The sequence below is a fragment of the Oncorhynchus keta genome, chromosome 19, assembly GCF_023373465.1.
Source record: "Oncorhynchus keta strain PuntledgeMale-10-30-2019 chromosome 19, Oket_V2, whole genome shotgun sequence".
Lineage (NCBI taxonomy): Eukaryota > Metazoa > Chordata > Actinopteri > Salmoniformes > Salmonidae > Oncorhynchus > Oncorhynchus keta.
In genome coordinates this window covers 15,528,064-15,550,105 of record NC_068439.1, presented here as the reverse complement: position 1 = coordinate 15,550,105, position 22,042 = coordinate 15,528,064, and the positions used below count along the sequence as shown (strand labels likewise).

Sequence of the window (22,042 nt, the reverse complement as noted above, 5' to 3'; positions counted from 1 at the left end):
ATACATTAAGTTGACTGTGCCTTTAACAGCTTGGAAAATTCCAGAAAATTATGTCATGGCTTTAGAAGCTTCTGACAGGCTAATTGACATAATTTGAGTCAGTTGGAGGTGTACCTGTGGATGTATTTCAAGGCCGACCTTCAAACTCAGTGCCTCTTTGCTTGACATCATGGGAAAATCTAAAGAAATCAGCCAAGACCTCAGAAAAAAATGCAGACCTCCACAAGTCTGGTTCATCCTTGGGAGCAATTTACAAATGCCTGATGGTACCATTTTCATCTGTACAAAGAATAGTACGCAAGTATAAACACCACGGGACTACACAGCCGTCATACCGCTCAGGAAGGAGACGCAACCTGTCTCCTAGAGATGAACGTACTTTGGTGCAAAACGTGCAAATAAATCCCAGAACAAAAGCAAAGGACCTTGTGAAGATGCTGGAGGATACAAAAGTATCTATATCCACAGTAAAAGGAGTCCTATATCGACAAAACCTGAAAGCACCCTCAGCAAGGAAGAAGCCACTGCTCCAAAATCGCCATAAAAAAAGCCAGACTATGGTTTGTAACTGCACATGGGGACACAAAACTTACTTTTGTTCTGATTTAACAAAAATAGAACTGTTTGGCCATAATGACCATCATTATGTTTGGAGGAAAAAGGGGGAGGCTTGAAAGCCGAAGAACACATGCTTCTACACCTGCATTGCCTGCTGTTTGGGGTTTTCGGCTGGGTTTCTGTACAGCACTTTGAGAAATCAGCTGATTTAAGAAGGGCTTTATAAATAAATTTGATTTGTAATTTGATTTGAACACCATCCCAACCGTGAAGTATTGGGGTGGCAGCATCATGTTGTGGTGGTGCTTTGCAGCAGGAGGGACGAGTGCACTTCACAAAATAGATGGCATAATGAGGTGGGAAAATTATGTGGATATATTTAAGCAACATCCCAAGACATCAGTCAGGAAGTTAAAGCTTGGTCGCAAATGAGTCTTCTAAATGGACAATGACCCCAAGCATACTTCCACAGTTGTGGCAAAATGGCTTAAGGACAACCCAGTCAAGGTATTGGAGTGGCCAATTGATAGAGAAATTCTAAATTACTCTATGCTTTAATTGCCAAAACCAATTTCACACTCGTTTCTATTCATTAATGAGGTGTAAGTTCATTAATTATGCATGAAGTAGATCGAGACCAGTCTTAAAAGTCAGGTAAAGAGCGTTTAATTCCAGAGAGTACTAAATGCTCACACACATTACCACAGGTTATAAACTGAAAATGACGTCAGCGCTTTCCAAACGTTCCGTTTCACAAACAGAGGGCCCCTCTAATTCTCAAGCCTCCGCGTTATCAGCACGAAGTCAAGGCCAGTCAGCATAAATCAACATTCCCGACCATTTTGGAGATGGCCCGTTCCCACCACCTGGAGATTTGTACAACTGAATGAACTTAAAGAACAGACCTTCATTGTTACTAAACTTCCTGACTACATTATATACAATTGTGAAAGGGAGCAAGAGGGACAGTACATTATAGCATTTGGACTAGTCAGTTTCTGATTGGAATGTATACATAATTAGTCATTTCAAACATATTTCCTCTATCACCATCACAAAGCCCTGACCTCAATCATATAGACAATTTGTGTGCAGAACTGAAAAAGCATGTGCGAGCAAGGAGGCCTACAAACCTGACTCAGTTACACCAGCTCTGTCAGGAGGAATGGGCCAAAATTCAACCAACTTATGGTGGGAAGCTTGTGGAAGGCTATTCAAAGCGTTTCACCGAAGTTAAACAATTTAAAGGCAATGCTACCAAATACTAATTGAGTGTATGTAAACTTCTGACCCACTGGGAATGTAATGAAATAAATAAAAGCTTCAATAAATCATTCTCTCTACTATTATTCTGACATTTCACATTCTTAAAATAAAGTGGTGATCTTAACTGACCTAAGACAGGGACATTATACTAGGATTAAATAGGAACAGTGGGTAAACTGCCTTTTTTTTTACCTTGTCAGATGAGGGATTTGATCTAGCAACCTTTCGGTTTCTGACCCAACACTCTAACCACAAGGCTACCCTCAGCCTCGCTGACTGGGCATTATCTCATGTGTGCTGTTGTTGTGTGCCATGATAATGGCTATGTGTGTTATGATAAAATGTATGTTGGGGGATATAGCATGTGCATTGGGGTCATATGCATCGTTTAATAACTAAATATGGATGTGCGCACACACACACAAGAACTACAGCAAACGTATGATCTCTGTAATTGCAAACAAAGTTTTCTGTACCAAATATTAAGTTCTGCTTTTCTGATGTATCAAATACTTATGTCATGCAATAAAATGAAAATTAATTACTTAAAAATCATACAATGTGATTTCTGGATTTTTGTTTTAGATTCCGTCTCTCACAGTTGAAGTGTACCTATGATAAAAATTACAGACCTCTACATGCTTTGTAAGTAGGAAAACCTGCAAAATCGGCAGTGTATCAAATACTTGTTCTCCCCACTGTGTGTATATACAGTGTTATAACGATGTGCAAATGGTTAAAGAACAAAAGGGAAAATAAATTAGCTTAAATATGTGTTGTATTTACAATGGTGTTTGTTCTTCACAGGTTGACCTTTACTTGTGGCAACAGGTCACAAATCTTGCTGCTGTGATGGCACACTGTGGTATTTCACGGAGTAGATATTGGGTTTATAAAAATCGGGTTTGTTTTCGAATTCTTTGTGGATCTGTGTAATCTGAGGGAAATATGTCTCTCTAATATGATCATACATTGGGCAGGAGGACAGGAAGTGCAGCTCAGTTTCCACCTCATTTTGTGGGCAGTGAGCACATAGCCTGTCTTCTCTTGAGAGCCAGGTCTGCCTACAGCGGTCTTTCTCAACAGCTAGGCTATGCTCACTGAGTCTGTACATAGTCAAAGCTTTCCTTAAGTTTGGGTCAGTCACAGTGGTCAGGTATTCTGCCGCTGTGTACTCTCTGTTTAGGGTCAGTCACAGTGGTCAGGTATTCTGCCACGGTGTACTCTCTGTTTAGGGTCAGTCACAGTGGTCAGGTATTCTGCCACTGTGTACTCTCTGTTTAGTTTTAAATATAACTCTAGTTTGCTCTCTTCTTTTGTTAATTCTTTCCAATGTGTTAAGTATTTTTTTTTTTCTCATGATTTGGTTGGGTCTAATTGTGCTGCAGTCCTGGGGCTCTGTGGGGTGTGTTTGTGTTTGTGAACAGACTCCCAAGACCAGCTTGCTTAGGGAACTCTTCTCCAGCTTCATCTCTCTGTAGGTGATGGCTTTGTTATGGAAGGTTTGGGAATCGCTTCCTTTTAGGTGTTTTTTGATAATTAGGGGGTATCGGCCTAATTCTGCTCTGCATGCATTGTTTGGTGTTCTACGTTGTGCACAGAGGAAGTTTTTGCAGATTTCTGCATGCAGAGCCTCAATTTAGTGTTTGTCCCATTTTGTAAATTCTTGTTGGTGAGCGGACCCCAGACCTCACAACAATAAAGGGCAATGGGTTAAACAACTAATTTAAGTACTTTTAGCCAGATTCCATTTGGTATGTCAAATTTTATGTTCCTTTTGATGGCAGGGAAGGCCCTTCTTGCCTTGTCTCTCAGATCATTCATAGCTTTGTGGAAGTTACCTGTGGCACTGATGTTTAGGCAAAGGTATGTATAGTTTTTTTGTGTGCTCTAGGGCAATGGTGTCTAGATGGAATTTGTAGTCCTGGCGACTGGACCTTTTTTGGAACACCATTATTTTGGTCTTACTGAGATTTACTGTCAGGTCCCACGTCTGGCAGAATCTGTGCAGGAGATCTAGCTGCTGCTGTAGGCCCTTCTTGGTTGGTGACAGAAGCACCAGATCATCAGCAAACAGTAGACATTTGACTTCAGATTCTAGTAGGGTGAGGCCGGGTGCTGTAGACTGTTCTAGTGCCCACGCCAATTTGTTGATATATATGTTGAAGAGGGTGGAGCTTAAGCTGCATCCCTGTCTCACCCCACGGCCCTCTGGGAATAAATGTGTGTGTTTTTTTGCCTATTTTAACCGCACACTTGTGTACATGGATTTTATAATGTCGTATGTTTTTCCCCCAACACCACTTTCCATGAATTTGTTTAGCAGACCCTCATGCCAAATTGAGTCAAAGGATTTTTTGAAGTCAACAAAGCATGAGAAGACTTTGCCTTTGTTTTTGGTTTGTTTGTTTGTCAATTAGGGTGTGCAGGGTGAATACATGGTCTGTTGTACGATAATTTGGTAAAAAGACAATTTGACATTTGCTCAGTAGATTGTTTTCACTGAGGAAATAGGAAAAATAACAGCAGACTTCTACACATATCCCACAGTAGTTATTAAGGTCAAATTTGTCTCCACTTCTGTGGAGATCAGTCCTTGGTTCCAAATATATATATTTATTTTTACCTTCATTTAACTAGGCAAGTCAGTTAAGAACAAATTTTTATTTTCAATGACAGCCTAGGAACAGTGGGTTAACTGCCTGTTCAGGGGCAGAACGACAGATGTTTTACCTTGTCAGCTTGGGGACTCAATCTTGAAATCTTTCGGTTACTAGTCCCACGCTCTAACAACTAGGCTTCCTGCCGCCCCAGGTAGCCTAAATATTGGGGAAGATGCCAGAGCTAAGGATGATGTCAAAGAGCTTTAGTATAGCTAATTGGAATTTGTTGTCTGTATATTTCATCATTTCATTGAGGATACCATCAACACCACATGCCTTTATGGGTTGTAGGGTTTGTATTTTGTCCTGTAGCTCATTCAAGGTAATTGGATAATCCAATGGGTTCTGGTAGTCTCACACACACACACACACACACACACACACACACACACACACACACACACACACACACACACACACACACACACACACACACACACACACACACACACACACACACACACACACACACACACACACACACACACACACACACACACACACAGGTTGTCAGTATGTACACAGTTTGGAGTATGATCCGTGCTGAATGGCAAACAGGTGTGATTTTACAACTCCTCTGATAATGACATAAACACTGCTATCAAATTCATCCAACTGTGACAGAGCCAGACACTCTGACACACACACACACACACACACACACACACACACACACACACACACACACACACACACACACACACACACACACACACACACACACACACACACACACACACACTAAAACAACAGTTTAAAAGCCTACCTGATGAGCGTCTTCCCACTTCTCAAGGTTTTCCATGTCCAACATATAGCTGACTACCTGGAAGAATTTCTGAGGAAAGAGAAGAGGAGGGTTGACTTTAGGGGAGCTGAGGGGTGTGAGTTTACATGCAACATGTAGGGATGTAGGTGTGTGTTTTATCTGTCTGTTTTCTCCCTGTAGGTGTGTGTGTTTTATCTGTCTGTTTTCTCCCCGTAGGTGTGTGTGTTTTATCTGTCTGTATATGTCACCCACCTGCGAGTTGTCAGGAGCTGTAGATTGCTCTCTTGAACGTTTGTGTGTGTGTGTGTGTTTACGTGCGCGCGTGTGTGTGTGTTTGCGTGCGTGTGTGTGTGTGTGTTTGCGTGCGTGCGCGCGTGTGTGTGTGTGTGTGTGTGTGTGTGGGTGTGTATTTGTGTCCTCCCCACCCACCTGTGTGTCGTCGGCAGCTGGGATGTAGGTTGCTCTCTTGAAGGTGTCCGTCACATTTCGGAGAATCTCCGTGGAGAACAGGAGGTCACCACTGTAGTAGCTCCTCCTCTGTAAGAGATCCAGGAGATTCCTCACGACCTGAGACATGCCCTCTCCAGCCAGGGTCCTCTGACCCTTCGCAAGATGCTCTCGCAACTGGAGACAGCAGGGGAGGAGAGGGGGTATTGAAACACGGGTTAGAGAGAGATGGGGAGGGAGGGAGAGGGAGAGAACAAGAGAAAGAGAGAGAGAGAACAAGAGAAAGAGAGAGAGAAAGAGAGAGCGTGAACAAGAGAAAGACAGAGAGAACAAGAAAGAGAGAGATGGAGAGAGAGATGGAGGTGATTTAGAGAGAGAGAGATAGAGGTGAGGTAGAGAGTAGAGAGAAAGATAGAGGTGAGGTAGAGAGCAGAGAGAGAGGTGAGGTAGAGAGTAGAGAGAGAGAGATATAGGTGAGGAAGAGAGCAGAAGGAGAGAGATGGAGGTGAGATAGACAGTATAGAGAGAGAGAGAGAGAGAGAGAGAGAGAGAGAGAGAGAGAGAGAGAGGTATTGTAGAGAGCAAAGAGTAGAGAGAGAAAGATCTGAGGCTTCTTATCCATCTATCTTTGCTTGGGATCAGTAGGTATTATAGGTATGTAAGGGTAGTGAATGTCATAAATGACCAGTATCTTGGTCAAGTACCTAGCCCTCAGCCCCTAGCCATCAGCCCTCAGCCACTAGCTCTCAGCTATTACCCCTCAGCCCCTGTCCTTAAGCACCTAGCCATATGTACCTAACACTCAGCTCCTAGCCCTGAGCTCATAGCCCTCAGCCTCTAGCCCTCAGCTCCTAGCCTTCAGCCCCTAGCCCTCAACTCCTAGCCCCCAACCCCTAGCCCTCAGCCCCTAGCCCCCAGTACCTAGCCCTCAGCTCCTAGCCCCCAGTACCTAGCCCTCATCCAGAGCTCCCAGTACCTAGCCCTTAGCCCCTAGCCCTCAGCCCATAGCCCTCAGCCCCTAGCCCTCAGCCCCTAGCCCTCAGCCCCTAACACTCAGACTCTAACCCTCAGCCCCAAGCCCATATTAGGCATTTTTGCAGATATAACTGGATAGATACTGGCTACTCTATGTATTCCACATTGCTGCATGACACTTTGACTGAAATCCACGTACACACACACACACACACACACACACACACACACACACACACACACACACACACACACACACACACACACACACACACACACACACACACACACACACACACACACACAACAGTGATCTTCAGTCACAACAGCAATCAAACCTAATGAACCGCAGCTCCATGCTAATGAAAGGTTAGTGGTGAACGCAGGCCTAGGCTAACAGTGCAATCAACCAATCACAGCACGCCTGGTGGCTACCCCGTTGGCTTCCATTATCGCCATGGAGACAGACGGTCAGAGGTCACGCAGTAGGACAGTCGATGATTAATCTCAGTTACCCAGAAGTAAAATTATCTAAAAGAAAGTGTAATTTCTTGTTAACTATTGTGATTACCTTTGTGTAAAGGAAGGAAGCGAAGGTTCCTTCCTTGTGAACGGAAACTTTTGGCCAAACCACTCCTTCCGCTAATTTCACTTGTATTTATAATGGCCAAAAAGGAAATTTTCTCTTCACTGCGCCAGTTTAAGCAACGCCTTTGCCCAATCCTGATTCATCCAAATCATCAATGATGAAAACCAAAAACCAGGAACTACTGCTGTTCGTAATCACTCTACGTGAGCCTTGACAGATTCTTGCCGTTTCAACTTCCATGAGAATCTGTCCATAAGAGATTAGTCAATGATTAACCAATGCATTTATTAAACAATGGATGAAAGCAGTAACTCTCATTAGAGAGGGAGAAAGTGTTGAGAGTGATGACAATGCTACTTATGACTAACTGGACAAACTTTTCACAGAAAGTTATTCACGGCCAGAAATCATAAACCATCTCAGAGTTGAGTGCTGATCCAGGATCAGGCCCCAGATGTTCATGTAATATTATTCATTATTATTTAAAAAGGCAAAACTTATCTCTTACTATAAGACACTTTATGAATACAATCCCACGTCTATTGACGGGCAAACAAATACGATGTGGGCGTCGACATAATTCATTTATTCAACCTGTGTTGGGTAAGGTCAGTCTTCGAGAACAAATTGTTTATTTAAACAGCGATCTGTTTAATCATTGAGTTGTTCATTTTACAGGCTAGAAGAAGAAAGGAAGTCCATAGTTTTGAAATAGCGATGGAAATATTGAGGAAGTGGAAGACATGCTAAAATGACAACATTAAGCACATGTGCATTTCAAATGTACAATGTTCAAATGGCTCAGCTCAGCTAAATATGACAAGAACAGAAGACTTTCTGCTAGTTGTCTATGTGTTATTATGCACCATCTGGATAGAAGGTAGCTTACTAAAATGCATTCACAATAATGTCGCGGCACAGGTGGCTCATTGAGCATGTTATACAAGACCAACTGTATTTGAATAAATGAGATGTGAATAGGGAGAGTGTGAAAAAGGGACTTACAGATAAATGTAAATATCTGAATTCCATCGAGACGCATCTGGCGAAGCTCGGAGGACCCCAGTAAGCAACTCCATTAGCGTCCAGCAAGCAACGACGACTAGCAGATCCTAGAGAGAGAGAGAGATGAGAGAGAGAACGAGATACCATTGTTATGTAAAACTTAACAGCAATAACACATTGGTTTCATGTTATCCAGTAACCTCATGAGACTCTCATCTCATTTGGGGCGGCAGGGTAGCCTAGTGGTTAGAGCGTTGGACTAGTAATCGGAAGGTTTCAAACCCCTGAGCTGGCAAGGTACAAATCTGTCGTTCTGCCCCTGAACAGGCAGTTAACCCACTGTTCCTAGGCCGTCATTGAAAATAAGAATATGTTCTTAACTGACTTGCCTAGTTAAATAAAGGTAAAAAATAATAATAATAATTAAAAATACAAATTGCAACTTGTTTCCAACATAGTATACCCACTATAATGTAGAGCGGAGGTCAACCTCAGGTCTACCATCCACCTAACACTATCTAATATACAACTACTCTATAGGGTCACACACATAGTATACATGTACACAGTTATTGAGAGGGAAACTTAGAAACAACATGGTGAAACTGAAACTTGAGCCCTGTGGGATACCATTGCAGGCCTTCACGGATCCACCTGTACCCGAATACACGCCAATCCATCTGGGATCCAAGCGGGTCCAGAATTCTAAATAATGTCACCGGTCTGGGTTGCATCTGATATGATTGTCACAGGTCTCGGGTTATGAGTCATTTTAACTGACTTGTCTGGAAGGTCCCCTAAAAGATCTGAACGCGACTGCTGCAGTAGAGAGAGAGAGAGAGAGATATTTTATCATTTATGGTGTTGCTCTTTGGTTTTCATGGGTGGCGCGTGTAGCTCGTTGTTATAAGTCATCAAAGAGGCAATACGCTACTGCCATAAAGCCTCAGTTTTTGGCAAAAGTTAGAGGATATCTAATCAATGGAAGATGGACTTAAAATGATGGAATGAAAAGTTGAAGGAGATGGATAGACTAGAATGACCAAGAGCCAAAAGGTAGGCTCCTACAACAGGTGGGCTCCTACAACAGGTGGGCTCCTACAACAGGTGGGCTCCTACAACAGGTAGGCTCCTACAACAGGTGGGCTCCTACAACAGGTAGGCTCCTACAACAGGTGGGCTCCTACAACAGGTAGGCTCCTACAACAGGTGGGCTCCTACAACAGGTGGGCTCCTACAACAGGTAGGCTTCTACAACAGGTAGGCTCCTACAACAGGTGGGCTCCTACAACAGGTAGGCTCCTACAACAGGTAGGCTCCTAAAACAGGTGGGCTCCTACAACAGGTGGGCTCCTACAACAGGTGGGCTCCTACAACAGGTGGGCTCCTACAACAGGTAGGCTTCTACAACAGGTGGGCTCCTACAACAGGTGGGCTCCTACAACAGGTGGGCTTCTACAACAGGTGGGCTCCTACAACAGGTAGGCTTCTACAACAGGTAGGCTTCTACAACAGCTCCTACAACAGGTAGGCTCCTACAACAGGTGGGCTCCTACAACAGGTGGGCTCCTACAACAGGTGGGCTCCTAAAACAGGTGGGCTCCTACAACAGGTGGGCTCCTACAACATGTAGGCTCCTAAAACAGGTAGGCTCCTACAACAGGTGGGCTCCTACAACAGGTAGGCTTCTACAACAGGTAGGCTTCTACAACAGGTAGGCTCCTACAACAGGTGGGCTCCTACAACAGGTGGGCTCCTACAACAGGTGGGCTCCTACAACAGGTGGGCTCCTACAACAGGTAGGCTCCTAAAACAGGTGGGCTCCTACAACAGGTAGGCTCCTACAACAGGTGGGCTCCTACAACAGGTGGGCTCCTACAACAGGTAGGCTTCTACAACAGGTAGGCTTCTACAACAGGTGGGCTCCTACAACAGGTAGGCTCCTACAACAGGTAGGCTTCTACAACAGGTAGGCTTCTACAACAGGTGGGCTCCTACAACAGGTAGGCTTCTACAACAGGTAGGCTCCTACAACAGGTGGGCTCCTACAACAGGTAGGCTTCTACAACAGGTAGGCTCCTAAAACAGGTGGGCTCCTACAACAGGTGGGCTCCTACAACAGGTAGGCTTCTACAACAGGTAGGCTCCTAAAACAGGTGGGCTCCTACAACAGGTGGGCTCCTACAACAGGTGGGCTCCTACAACAGGTGGGCTCCTACAACAGGTAGGCTTCTACAACAGGTGGGCTCCTACAACAGGTGGGCTCCTACAACAGGTGGGCTTCTACAACAGGTGGGCTCCTACAACAGGTAGGCTTCTACAACAGGTATGCTTCTACAACAGGTAGGCTCCTACAACAGGTGGGCTCCTACAACAGGTGGGCTCCTAAAACAGGTTCTACAACAGGTGGGCTCCTACAACAGGTAGGCTTCTACAACAGGTATGCTTCTACAACAGGTAGGCTCCTACAACAGGTGGGCTCCTACAACAGGTGGGCTCCTACAACAGGTGGGCTCCTACAACAGGTGGGCTCCTACAACAGGTAGGCTCCTAAAACAGGTGGGCTCCTACAACAGGTAGGCTCCTACAACAGGTGGGCTCCTACAACAGGTGGGCTCCTACAACAGGTAGGCTTCTACAACAGGTAGGCTTCTACAACAGGTAGGCTCCTACAACAGGTAGGCTCCTACAACAGGTAGGCTTCTACAACAGGTAGGCTTCTACAACAGGTAGGCTTCTACAACAGGTAGGCTTCTACAACAGGTAGGCTTCTACAACAGGTAGGCTCCTACAACAGTTGGGCTTCTACAACAGGTAGGCTCCTACAACAGGTAGACTTCTACAACAGGTAGGCTCTGACAACAGGTAGGCTTCTACAACAGGTAGGCTTCTATAACAGGTGGGCTTCTACAACAGGTAGGCTTCTACAACAGGTAGGCTCCTACAACAAGTGGGCTCCTACAACAGGTAGGCTTCTACAACAGGTAGGCTCCTACAACAAGTGGGCTCCTACAACAGGTAGGCTCCTACAACAGGTAGGCTTCTAAAACAGGTGGGCTCCTACAACAGGTAGGCTTCTACAACAGGTAGGCTTCTACAACAGGTGGGCTCCTACAACAGGTAGGCTCCTACAACAGGTAGGCTTCTACAACAGGTAGGCTTCTACAACAGGTAGATTTCTACAACAGGTGGGCTCCTACAACAGGTAGGCCTCTACAACAGGTAGGCTCCTACAACAGGTAGGCTTCTACAACAGGTGGGCTTCTACAACAGGTAGGCTCCTACAACAGGTAGGCTTCTACAACAGGTAGGCTCCTACAACAGGTAGGCTTCTACAACAGGTAGGCTTCTACAACAGGTGGGCTTCTACAACAGGTAGGCTTCTACAACAGGTAGGCTCCTACAACAAGTGGGCTCCTACAACAGGTAGGCTTCTACAACAGGTGGGCTTCTACAACAGGTAGGCTTCTACAACAGGTAGGCTCCTACAACAGGTAGGCTTCTACAACAGGTAGGCTCCTACAACAGGTAGACTTCTACAACAGGTAGGCTCCGACAACAGGTAGGCTTCTACAACAGGTAGGCTTCTACAACAGGTGGGCTCCTACAACAGGTGGGCTCCTACAACAGGTAGGCTCCTACAACAGGTGCGCCTACAACAAGTGGGCTCCTACAACAGGTGGGCTTCTACAACAGGTGGGCTCCTACAACAGGTGGGCTCCTACAACAGGTGGGATCCTATGACAGGTAGGCTTCTACAACAGGTGGGCTTCTACAACAGGTGGGCTTCTACACCAGGTAGGCTTCTACAACAGGTAGGCTTCTACAACAGGTGGACTTCTACACCAGGTAGGCTTCTACAACAGGTAGGCTTCTACAACAGGTAGGCTTCTACAACAGGTGGGCTTCTACAACAGGTGGGCTTCTACAACAGGTAGGCTTCTACAACAGGTAGGCTTCTACAACAGGTGGGCTTCTACAACAGGTGGGCTTCTACAACAGGTAGGCTTCTACAACAGGTAGGCTTCTACAACAGGTAGGCTTCTACAACAGGTGGGCTTCTAAAACAGTTGGGCTCCTGAGTGGAGCAGCACTCTAAGGCACTGGATCTCAGTGCAAGAGGTGTCACTGCAGTCCCTAGTTCAAATCCAGGCTGCATCACATCTGGCAGTGATTGGGAGTCCCACAGGCCCAGCGTCGTCCGGGTTTGATTGGGGTAGGCTGTCATTGAAAATAAGAATTTGTTCTTAACTGACTTGCCAAGTTTAAAAAAAGGAAAAATACAACAGGTGGGCTCCTACAACAGGTTTAGCTAGCTTAAAATGCTTCTCCTGGGTTCATGGAGTCAAGACAGGTACTACATAATCTTATTGGATGATGACTAACCTAGTCATGGCAGCTATTAGTCTACTATAGTGCGAGTCAGCTTGTTGGTTGGTTGTTGTCTCTTGTCTCTTCCTCCCCCCTCCCTGTTACCCGTGTCACTCGCTCCAGTACGGCCCCTCCCCCGCCTGCTTCCATCACTTGGATCAGATCGGACTGGGTCTGGATCCGACCAAGTCTATACAGAACGGGTCTAGTTGTCCTCGGGTCCGTTCGTTTGGAACGGGTCTATATATTTTAAAAATACATTTACAGTTGAAGTTGGAAGTTTACATACACTTGGAGTTATTAAAACTCGTTTTCAACCACTCCACAAATTTCTTCTTAACAATCTACAGTTTGGGCAAGTTGGTTAGGACATCTACTTTGTGCATGACACAATAATTATTTCCACAAGTTGTTCACCAATCGATGATTTCACTGATAATTCACTGTATCACAATTCCAGTTGGTCAGAAGTTTACATTGACACTAAATTGACTGTGCCTTGGAAAGCTTGGAAAATTCCAGAAAATTATGTCATGGCGTTAGGAGCATCTGATAGGCTAATAGACATCATTTGAGTCAATTGGAGGTGTGGATTTATTTCAAGGTCTACCTTCAAACTCAGTGCCTCTTTGCTTGACATCATGGGAAAATCTAAAGAAATTAGTCAAAATTGTAGACCTCCACATGTCAGGTTCCTTGGGAACAATTTCCAAATGCCTGAAGGTACCATGTTCATCTGTACAAACAATAGTATGCAAGTATAAACACCATGGGACCACGCAGCCGTCATACTGCTCAGGAAGGAGACGCGTTCTTCTATGTACTTAGGTTGCGAAAAGTGCAAATCAATCCCAGAACAAAAGCAAAGGACCTTGTGAAGATGCTGGAGGAATCAGGTACAAAAGTATCTATATCCACAGTAAAACGAGTCATATATCGACATAACCTGAAAGGCCCCTCAGCAAGGAAGAAGCCACTGCTCCAAAACCACCATAAAAAAAAGCCAGACTATGGTTTGCAACTGCACATGGAGACAAAGATTGTACTTTTTGGAGAAATGTCCTCTGGTCTGATGAAACAAAAATAGAACTGTTTGGCCATAATGGCCATCATTATGTTTGGAGGAAAAAGGGGGAGGCTTGCAAGCTGAAGAACACCATCCCAACCATGAAGCACAGGGGTGGCAGAATCATGTTGTGGGGTGGTTTGCTGCTGGAGGGACTAGTGCACTTCACAAAATAGATGGCATCACGCGGAAGGACCATTTGGTGGGTATATCAAAGCATCCCAACTTATTGTGGGAAGCTTGTGGAAGGCTACCCAAAACATTTGACCCAAGTTGAACAATTTAAAGGCAATGCTACCAAATATTTATTGAGTGTATGAAAAACTTCTTACCCAATGGGAATGTGATTAAATAAATAAAAGCTGAAATAAATAATTCTCTCTACTGTTATTCTGACATTTCACATTCTTAAAATAAAGTGGTGATCCTAACTGACCTAGGACAGGGAATTTTTACTAGGATTAAATGTCAGTAATTGTGAAAAACTGAGTTTAAGTGTATTTGGCTAAGGTGTATGTAAAATTCCGACTTAATCTGTATGTAAATTGGGTCTGGGTGGGAAAGTTCCAGATCCATTTCGTAACAGGTCCAACTTCATGACATCTAGACACCGTACAAACTACCTTCTCTGCTGGAATAGATTCCACACACACATGTGCGTACACACATACACACACGTACATGCACGCACACGCAAACATACACACAGTCACTTGTGCACACACAAGCTCTCACACACACACACACACACACACACACACACACACACACACACACACACACACACACACACACACACACACACACACACACACACACACACACACACACACACACACACACACACACACACACACACACACATTTCAAAGTCCTCATCTATTAAGCAGTATATTATTAGTTACAGTGAGTGCCTGAGGACAGTGTCTGGGTAGGCACCTGTTCTGAAAAAAACATCTGATAGAAAATAACATGAATCTCCAGCACCACAATATTAACCAGAATGTATTACTTTTCACACTCACACTGTAGTCAGACACTTAGTACTAGTAGTGGTCAGACACTTAGTACTAGTAGTGGTCAGACACTTAGTACTAGTAGTGCTCAGACACTTAGTACTAGTAGTAGTCAGACACTTAGTACTAGTAGTAGTCAGACACTTAGTACTAGTAGTAGTCAGACACTTAGTACTAGTAGTAGTCAGACACTTAGTACTAGTAGCAGTTGGACACTTAGTACTAGTAGTAGTCGGACACACTAGTAGTACTAGTACTAGTAGCAGTTGGACACTTAGTACTAGTAGTAGTCAGACACTTAGTAGTCAGACACTTAGTACAGACACTTAGTACTAGTAGTAGTCAGACACTTAGTACTAGTAGTAGTCAGACACTTAGTACTAGTAGTAGTCAGACACTTAGTACTAGTAGTAGTCAGACACTTAGTACTAGTAGTAGTCAGACACTTAGTACTAGTAGTAGTCAGACGCTTAGTACTAGTAGTAGTCAGACACTTAGTACTAGTAGTAGTCAGACACTTAGTACTAGTAGTAGTCAGACACTTAGTACTAGTAGTAGTCAGACACTTAGTACTAGTAGTAGTCAGACACTTAGTACTAGTAGTAGTCAGACACTTAGTACTAGTAGTAGTCAGACACTTAGTACTAGTAGTAGTCAGACGCTTAGTACTAGTAGTAGTCAGACACTTAGTACTAGTAGCAGTTGGACACTTAGTACTAGTAGCAGTTGGACACTTAGTACTAGTAGTAGTCAGACACTTAGTACTAGTAGTAGTCAGACACTTAGTACTAGTAGTAGTCAGACACTTAGTACTAGTAGTAGTCAGACACTTAGTACTAGTAGTAGTCAGACACTTAGTACTAGTAGTAGTCAGACACTTAGTACTAGTAGTAGTCAGACACTTAGTACTAGTAGTAGTCAGACACTTAGTACTAGTAGTAGTCAGACACTTAGTACTAGTAGTAGTCAGACACTTAGTACTAGTAGTAGTCAGACACTTAGTACTAGTAGTAGTCAGACACTTAGTACTAGTAGTAGTCAGACACTTAGTACTAGTAGTAGTCAGACACTTAGTACTAGTAGTAGTCAGACACTTAGTACTAGTAGTAGTCAGACACTTAGTACTAGTAGTAGTCAGACACTTAGTACTAGTAGTAGTCAGACACTTAGTACTAGTAGTAGTCAGACACTTAGTACTAGTAGTAGTCAGACACTTAGTACTAGTAGTAGTTGGACACTTAGTACTAGTAGTAGTCAGACACTTAGTACTAGTAGTCAGACACTTAGTACTAGTAGTAGTCAGACACTTAGTACTAGTAGTAGTCAGACACTTAGTACTAGTAGTAGTCAGACACTTAGTACTAGTAGTAGTCAGTAGTACTAGTAGTAGTCAGACACTTAGTACTAGTAGTAGTCAGACACTTAGTACTAGTAGTAGTCAGACACTTAGTACTAGTAGTAGTCAGACACTTAGTACTAGTAGTAGTCGGACACTTAGTACTAGTAGCAGTTGGACACTTAGTACTAGTAGTAGTCAGACACTTAGTACTAGTAGTCAGACACTTAGTACTAGTAGTAGTCAGACACTTAGTACTAGTAGTAGTCAGACACTTAGTACTAGTAGTAGTCAGACACTTAGTACTAGTAGTAGTCAGACACTTAGTACTAGTAGTAGTCAGACACTTAGTACTAGTAGTAGTCAGACACTTAGTACTAGTAGTAGTCAGACACTTAGTACTAGTAGCAGTTGGACACTTAGTACTAGTAGTAGTCAGACACTTAGTACTAGTAGTAGTCAGACACTTAGTACTAGTAGTAGTCAGACACTTAGTACTAGTAGTAGTCAGACACTTAGTACTAGTAGTAGTCAGACACTTAGTACTAGTAGTAGTCAGACACTTAGTACTAGTAGTAGTCAGACACTTAGTACTAGTAGTAGTCAGACACTTAGTACTAGTAGTAGTCAGACACTTAGTACTAGTAGCAGTTGGACACTTAGTACTAGTAGTAGTCAGACACTTAGTACTAGTAGCAGTTGGACACTTAGTACTAGTAGTAGTCAGACACTTAGTACTAGTAGTAGTCAGACACTTAGTACTAGTAGTAGTCAGACACTTAGTACTAGTAGTAGTCAGACACTTAGTACTAGTAGTAGTCAGACACTTAGTACTAGTAGTAGTCAGACACTTAGTACTAGTAGTAGTCAGACACTTAGTACTAGTAGCAGTTGGACTACATCATTACAGTGTAAACGTACATAATACATGATAATTTAGGGGGTTCTTATAATTGTCCTGTTACACACTAGTACATGTGTGTAATGGAATGGAACAGTGTTTCTTCCATATCCCAACCCTGACTGTTAGACAACATAATCACGGTTTATAATAGCATTATAGTTATAGTACTGTCATAGTATCGTCAGGTTTACCAGTGGCGTTAGTCGGACACTTGTTATAGACTGTTTCTCCTGCCGAGGCTCTTTTCCAGGTCATGGTCACAAGGTACTCATCTCTACAGATCTCATGAGGTGCTGCAGAGAGACAGAAGAGAGAGAGAGAGGGAGTTAGATATAACACACACACTGCAATTCAAAAATATCCTGCAACAGAACCCATTTGTCCCAGGCATTGTATTTATTACCCTCCCTTTCTGTATATTTCATTACCGCTAAAATATATATTCATCCTTATGTCTACACTATTCATCATTACCTCTACAATATACAGTATATCCATCATTACCTATACAATATATATTCATCATTATGTCTACAATAGCCATCATTACCTATACAATATATTCATCATTATCTCTAGAATATATATTCATCATTACATCTACAATATATATTCATCATTACATCTTCTATATATGTTCATCATTACCTCTACAATATGTATTCATCATTACCTTTACGCTATATCCATCATTACCATTACAATATATTTTCATCATTACCTCTACAATATACAGTATATCCATCATTACCTATACAATATATATTCATCATTATGTCTACAATAGCCATCATTACCTATACAATATATTCATCATTATCTCTAGAATATATATTCATCATTACATCTACAATATATATTCTCATTACATCTACAATATATGTTCATCATTAATTCTACAATATCTATTCATCATTACCTATACAGTATATATTCATCATTACCATTACGCTATATCCATCATTACATCTACAATATGTATTCATCATTACCTATACAATATATATTCTCATTACATCTACAATATATGTTCATCATTAATTCTACAATATCTATTCATCATTACCTATACAGTATATATTCATCATTACATCTACAATATATATTCTCATTACATCTACAATATATGTTCATCATTAATTCTACAATATCTATTCATCATTACCTATACAGTATATATTCATCATTACCATTACGCTATATCCATCATTACCCATACAATATATATCCATCATTACCATTACAATTTAAATATCCATCATTACCTATACAAAAGATTTTCCTCATTACATCTACAATATGTATTCATCATTACCTTTACGCTATATTCATCATTACCTCTACAATATATGTTCATCATTACCTATACAATATATATCCATCATTACCTCTAATATATTTATCCATCATTATCTCTACAATATATATCCATCATTACCTCTACAATGTACAGTGCATTCAGAAAATATTCAGACAAATTGACTTTCTACATTGTAGATTTTTGCCGAAGTCGTTGCCTCTCCTTGTTCGGGCGGTTCTCGGCGTTCGACGTCACCGGTCTTCTAGCCATCATTGATCCTTTTTTCATTTTCCATTGGTTTTGTCTTGTCTTCCCACACACCTGTTTTCAATCCCATTCATTACCTGTTGTGTATTTAACCCTCTGTTTCCCCTCATATCTTCGTCAGAGATTGTTTATTGTCAGTGTAGTGTTGTTTGTTGTATAGGTGCGCGTCTTCGCACCCATATTTTGTTTATGTTCTTTTCCTGTTTAGTGTTATGGAGCATGTTACTAGGACATTATTAAAAGACTCAATTTTACACTCCGTTTGACTCTCCTGCGCCTGACTTCCCTGCCACCTATACACATATGCCTGACACAAATATAAAATATATTTTGATTTGTTTAACAATTTTTTGGTTACTACATGATTCCATATGTTTTATTTAATGGTTTTGATGTCTTCACTATTATTCTACAATGTAGAACATAGTAAAAATAAAGAAAAACCCTTGAATAAGTAGGTGTGTCCAAACTTTTGACAGGTACTGTATTTCCATCATTGCCTCTACAATATACAGTGAGTGTACAAAACATTAAGGACGGAATGAGGCTATTCTGGGGACAAAAAGGTTGAGTGCAACTCAATATTCGGGAAGAGTGTTCCTAATGTTTTGTACACTCAATCCATATGCAATCTGTCTTTATCTGTCCCTCTTTGTATTCATATCTCTTTTTATCCCTCTCTATATAACCCTGAACGATGAAGAATATTACAAGAGAGGAAATACTCAGAGTCTGGAGAAGAGAGAGAGAGAGAAAACAGCGCAGGACAAGAGAGAAAGATAGTGAGAGATGCACCCTTAGCCTTCTTCTTCATCTGTTCCCCTCCAAACTCTTGGACAGATCTGTATGTTCTGCAACATGCCAGAGAGCTATAAAAGGACTGTCTCTGACAGAAGTTCACTCTGCGGCAATGTCTGACATTTATCTAATCTATAGCCTCCCAGAGCACCGCACCGCACACACACAAACACACACATGCATGCGCACACACACGCACGCACACACACACACACACGCATACACACAGAAAGAGAAAACCCAGTCAAAGGCATGCTTATTAAACTGTGCTGTTTGCTGCAGTGGCTGACACACTGACAAATCACACCAAGCAGGGCTTTGAACAATTCCCTTCGTCCTGTGAGATGAGAGAGGGAGGGAGAGGGAGAGAATAGAGAGAGGGGAGAGCAAAAGAGAAATAGGTTGAGAAAAAGAGAGGAAGAGGGAGATAAAGTGAGAGAGAAATGCAGAAAGGGAGAGTGAATATGAAGATTGAGAGAGCAAGAGACAGGAAAGAAAATGGAGGGGAAATGATGTCAACAGAGAGAGAGAGAGAGAGAGAGAGAGAGAGAGTGAGGGATGAAGAGGCATACAGAAAGATAGATACTGTGCAACAAACTAAAATAAAAGGGAGCAGGAAAATGGATAGACAAACAGACAGAGAGAGAGGAGAGAGAGAGGAGAGAGAGAGAGAGAGAGCAGGAGAGAAGACAATACCCAGCTAGCACATCTGGTTCCTTGGAAGTTGTGGAAATGTACATTTTTGGTTTCTCATTGGTTCTGGGGACAAATTCATAAGTTTCCTAACCGGTAACATTTTTTGAGAAGGGATGGTACCAACACAATCACTTCAAACTGAAGCTGGAATGACACACTGGCTGTTCTTTGTTTAGTTTTACCTGTTTACTATTTATAGAGTTATTTGTATACAGTATCAGTTCAAAGTTTGGACACACCTACAAATTAAATCAATAACATGTATTTATAAAGCCATTTTTACATTATGTCACAAAGTGCTATACAGAAAGCCAGCCTAAAACCCCAAACAATGCAGATGTAGAAACACGGTGGCTAGGAAAACCTCCCTAGAAAGGCCAGAACCTAGGAAGAAACCTAGAGAGGAACCAGGCTCTGAGGGTGGCCAGTCCTCTTCTGGCTGTGCCGGGTTGAGATTATAACAGAACATGACCAAGATTTTCAAACGTTCATAGATGACAGGCAGAGTCAAATAATAATAATAATCACAGTGGTTGTAGAGGGTGCAACAGGTCAGCAGCACCTCAGGTGTAAATGTCAGTTGGCTTTTCATAGCCGAGCATTCAGAGTTCGAGACAGCAGGTGAGCTAGAGAGAGAGAGTTGAAAAGAACAGGTCCAGGACAAGGTAGCATGTCCGGTGAACAGGTCAGGGACAAGGTAGCATGTCCGGTGAACAGGTATGGGACAAGGTAGCACGTCCGGTGAACAGGTCAGGGACAAGGTAGCATGTCCGGTGAACAGGTCAGGGACAAGGTAGCATGTCCAGTGAACAGGTCAGGGACAAGGTAGCATGTCCGGTGAACAGGTCAGGGACAAGGTAGCACGTCCGGTGAACAGGTCAGGGACAAGGTAGCATGTCCGGTGAACAGGTCTGGGACAAGGTAGCATGTCCGGTGAACAGGTCAGGGACAAGGTAGCACGTCCGGTGAACAGGTCAGGGACAAGGTAGCATGTCCGGTGAACAGGTCTGGGACAAGGTAGCATGTCCGGTGAACAGGTCAGGGACAAGGTAGCATGTCCGGTGAACAGGTCAGGGACAAGGTAGCACGTCCGGTGAACAGGTCAGGGACAAGGTAGCATGTCCGGTGAACAGGTCAGGGACAAGGTAGAACGTCCAGTGAACAGGTCAGGGTTCCATAGCCGCAGGCAGAACAGTTGAAACTGGAGCATTTTGTATATAAAAAAATCCTTGAATGGGTTGGTGGACTTTTACTGTATATCCATAAAGATTATGCTGGTTCATGACTGGCTGGCGAAGAAAAACTGCCTGCCTGTCTGTCTTATCCCGACTCCCGACATGTTCATTACTATGGGAAAGCTGGAGACCGAATTCAAATATTGAAACAATGTTTTTATAGCTGAGAAGTTTATAAATTGTCTGGCTGGTGTGATGAGACAGTGGATTGTGCACTCAGATGGAACAGAGAAAATAGGAAGTTTATTACGTCATAGATTTAGCCAAAGGTAACTTGTGGAATAGACAGCGTTTGGAATGCGCTTTTAACCAATCAGCATTCAGGATTAGACCCACCTGTTGTTTACATGTCCTTAGAACGTTCTTAGAACGTTATTTGAACATTAATGTTTTATTCTGCTTTTTATGGAAACTGTTCTTAATGTTCTGAGAACATGACTTTAAAAAGAACCATGAGGAACCCTTTGGAAAACGTTATGCTGAAGTACTGAAATCCCCACTTAAGAAACATGGTTCAAAGAACGTTATGTGCGAGTGGGGTATCCTGTACCATTTGCAGAACATTGTGGGAAGGTTGTATGCTAAATAACCATAGGACAACCATGCTCTCACCAAGGTCTAAGAAACATTAGGTTCTCAGAACGTTATGTGGTAGCTGGGTAAGCTGTGCTACAGTGTTGCCTTCACCACAGGGAATCATCCACTCTGTGTGATGCAGTTTGACTGACACATGAAGAACCATCAATTCCCCTCATTCCACAATCATTACAGATACAATTATACC

The 22,042-nt window shown here is 42.7% G+C and overlaps 1 protein-coding gene across 5 annotated transcripts in view; it reads right to left on the bottom strand.

Moving 5' to 3' along the window:
* Positions 1–22,042, bottom strand: part of LOC118397634 (adhesion G protein-coupled receptor B2-like) — a 565,880-nt gene that overhangs the window by 235,075 nt on the left and 308,763 nt on the right. For all 5 annotated transcript variants that reach the window (XM_052469740.1, XM_052469742.1, XM_052469741.1 and 2 more), the window contains 4 exons: positions 17,154–17,255; positions 8,270–8,376; positions 5,683–5,877; positions 5,254–5,322 (listed from right to left, as the gene is read on the bottom strand). In XM_052469740.1, coding sequence (XP_052325700.1) covers positions 5,254–5,322; positions 5,683–5,877; positions 8,270–8,376; positions 17,154–17,255 — 473 coding nt within the window. The remainder of the gene's footprint in view (positions 1–5,253; positions 5,323–5,682; positions 5,878–8,269; positions 8,377–17,153; positions 17,256–22,042) is intronic.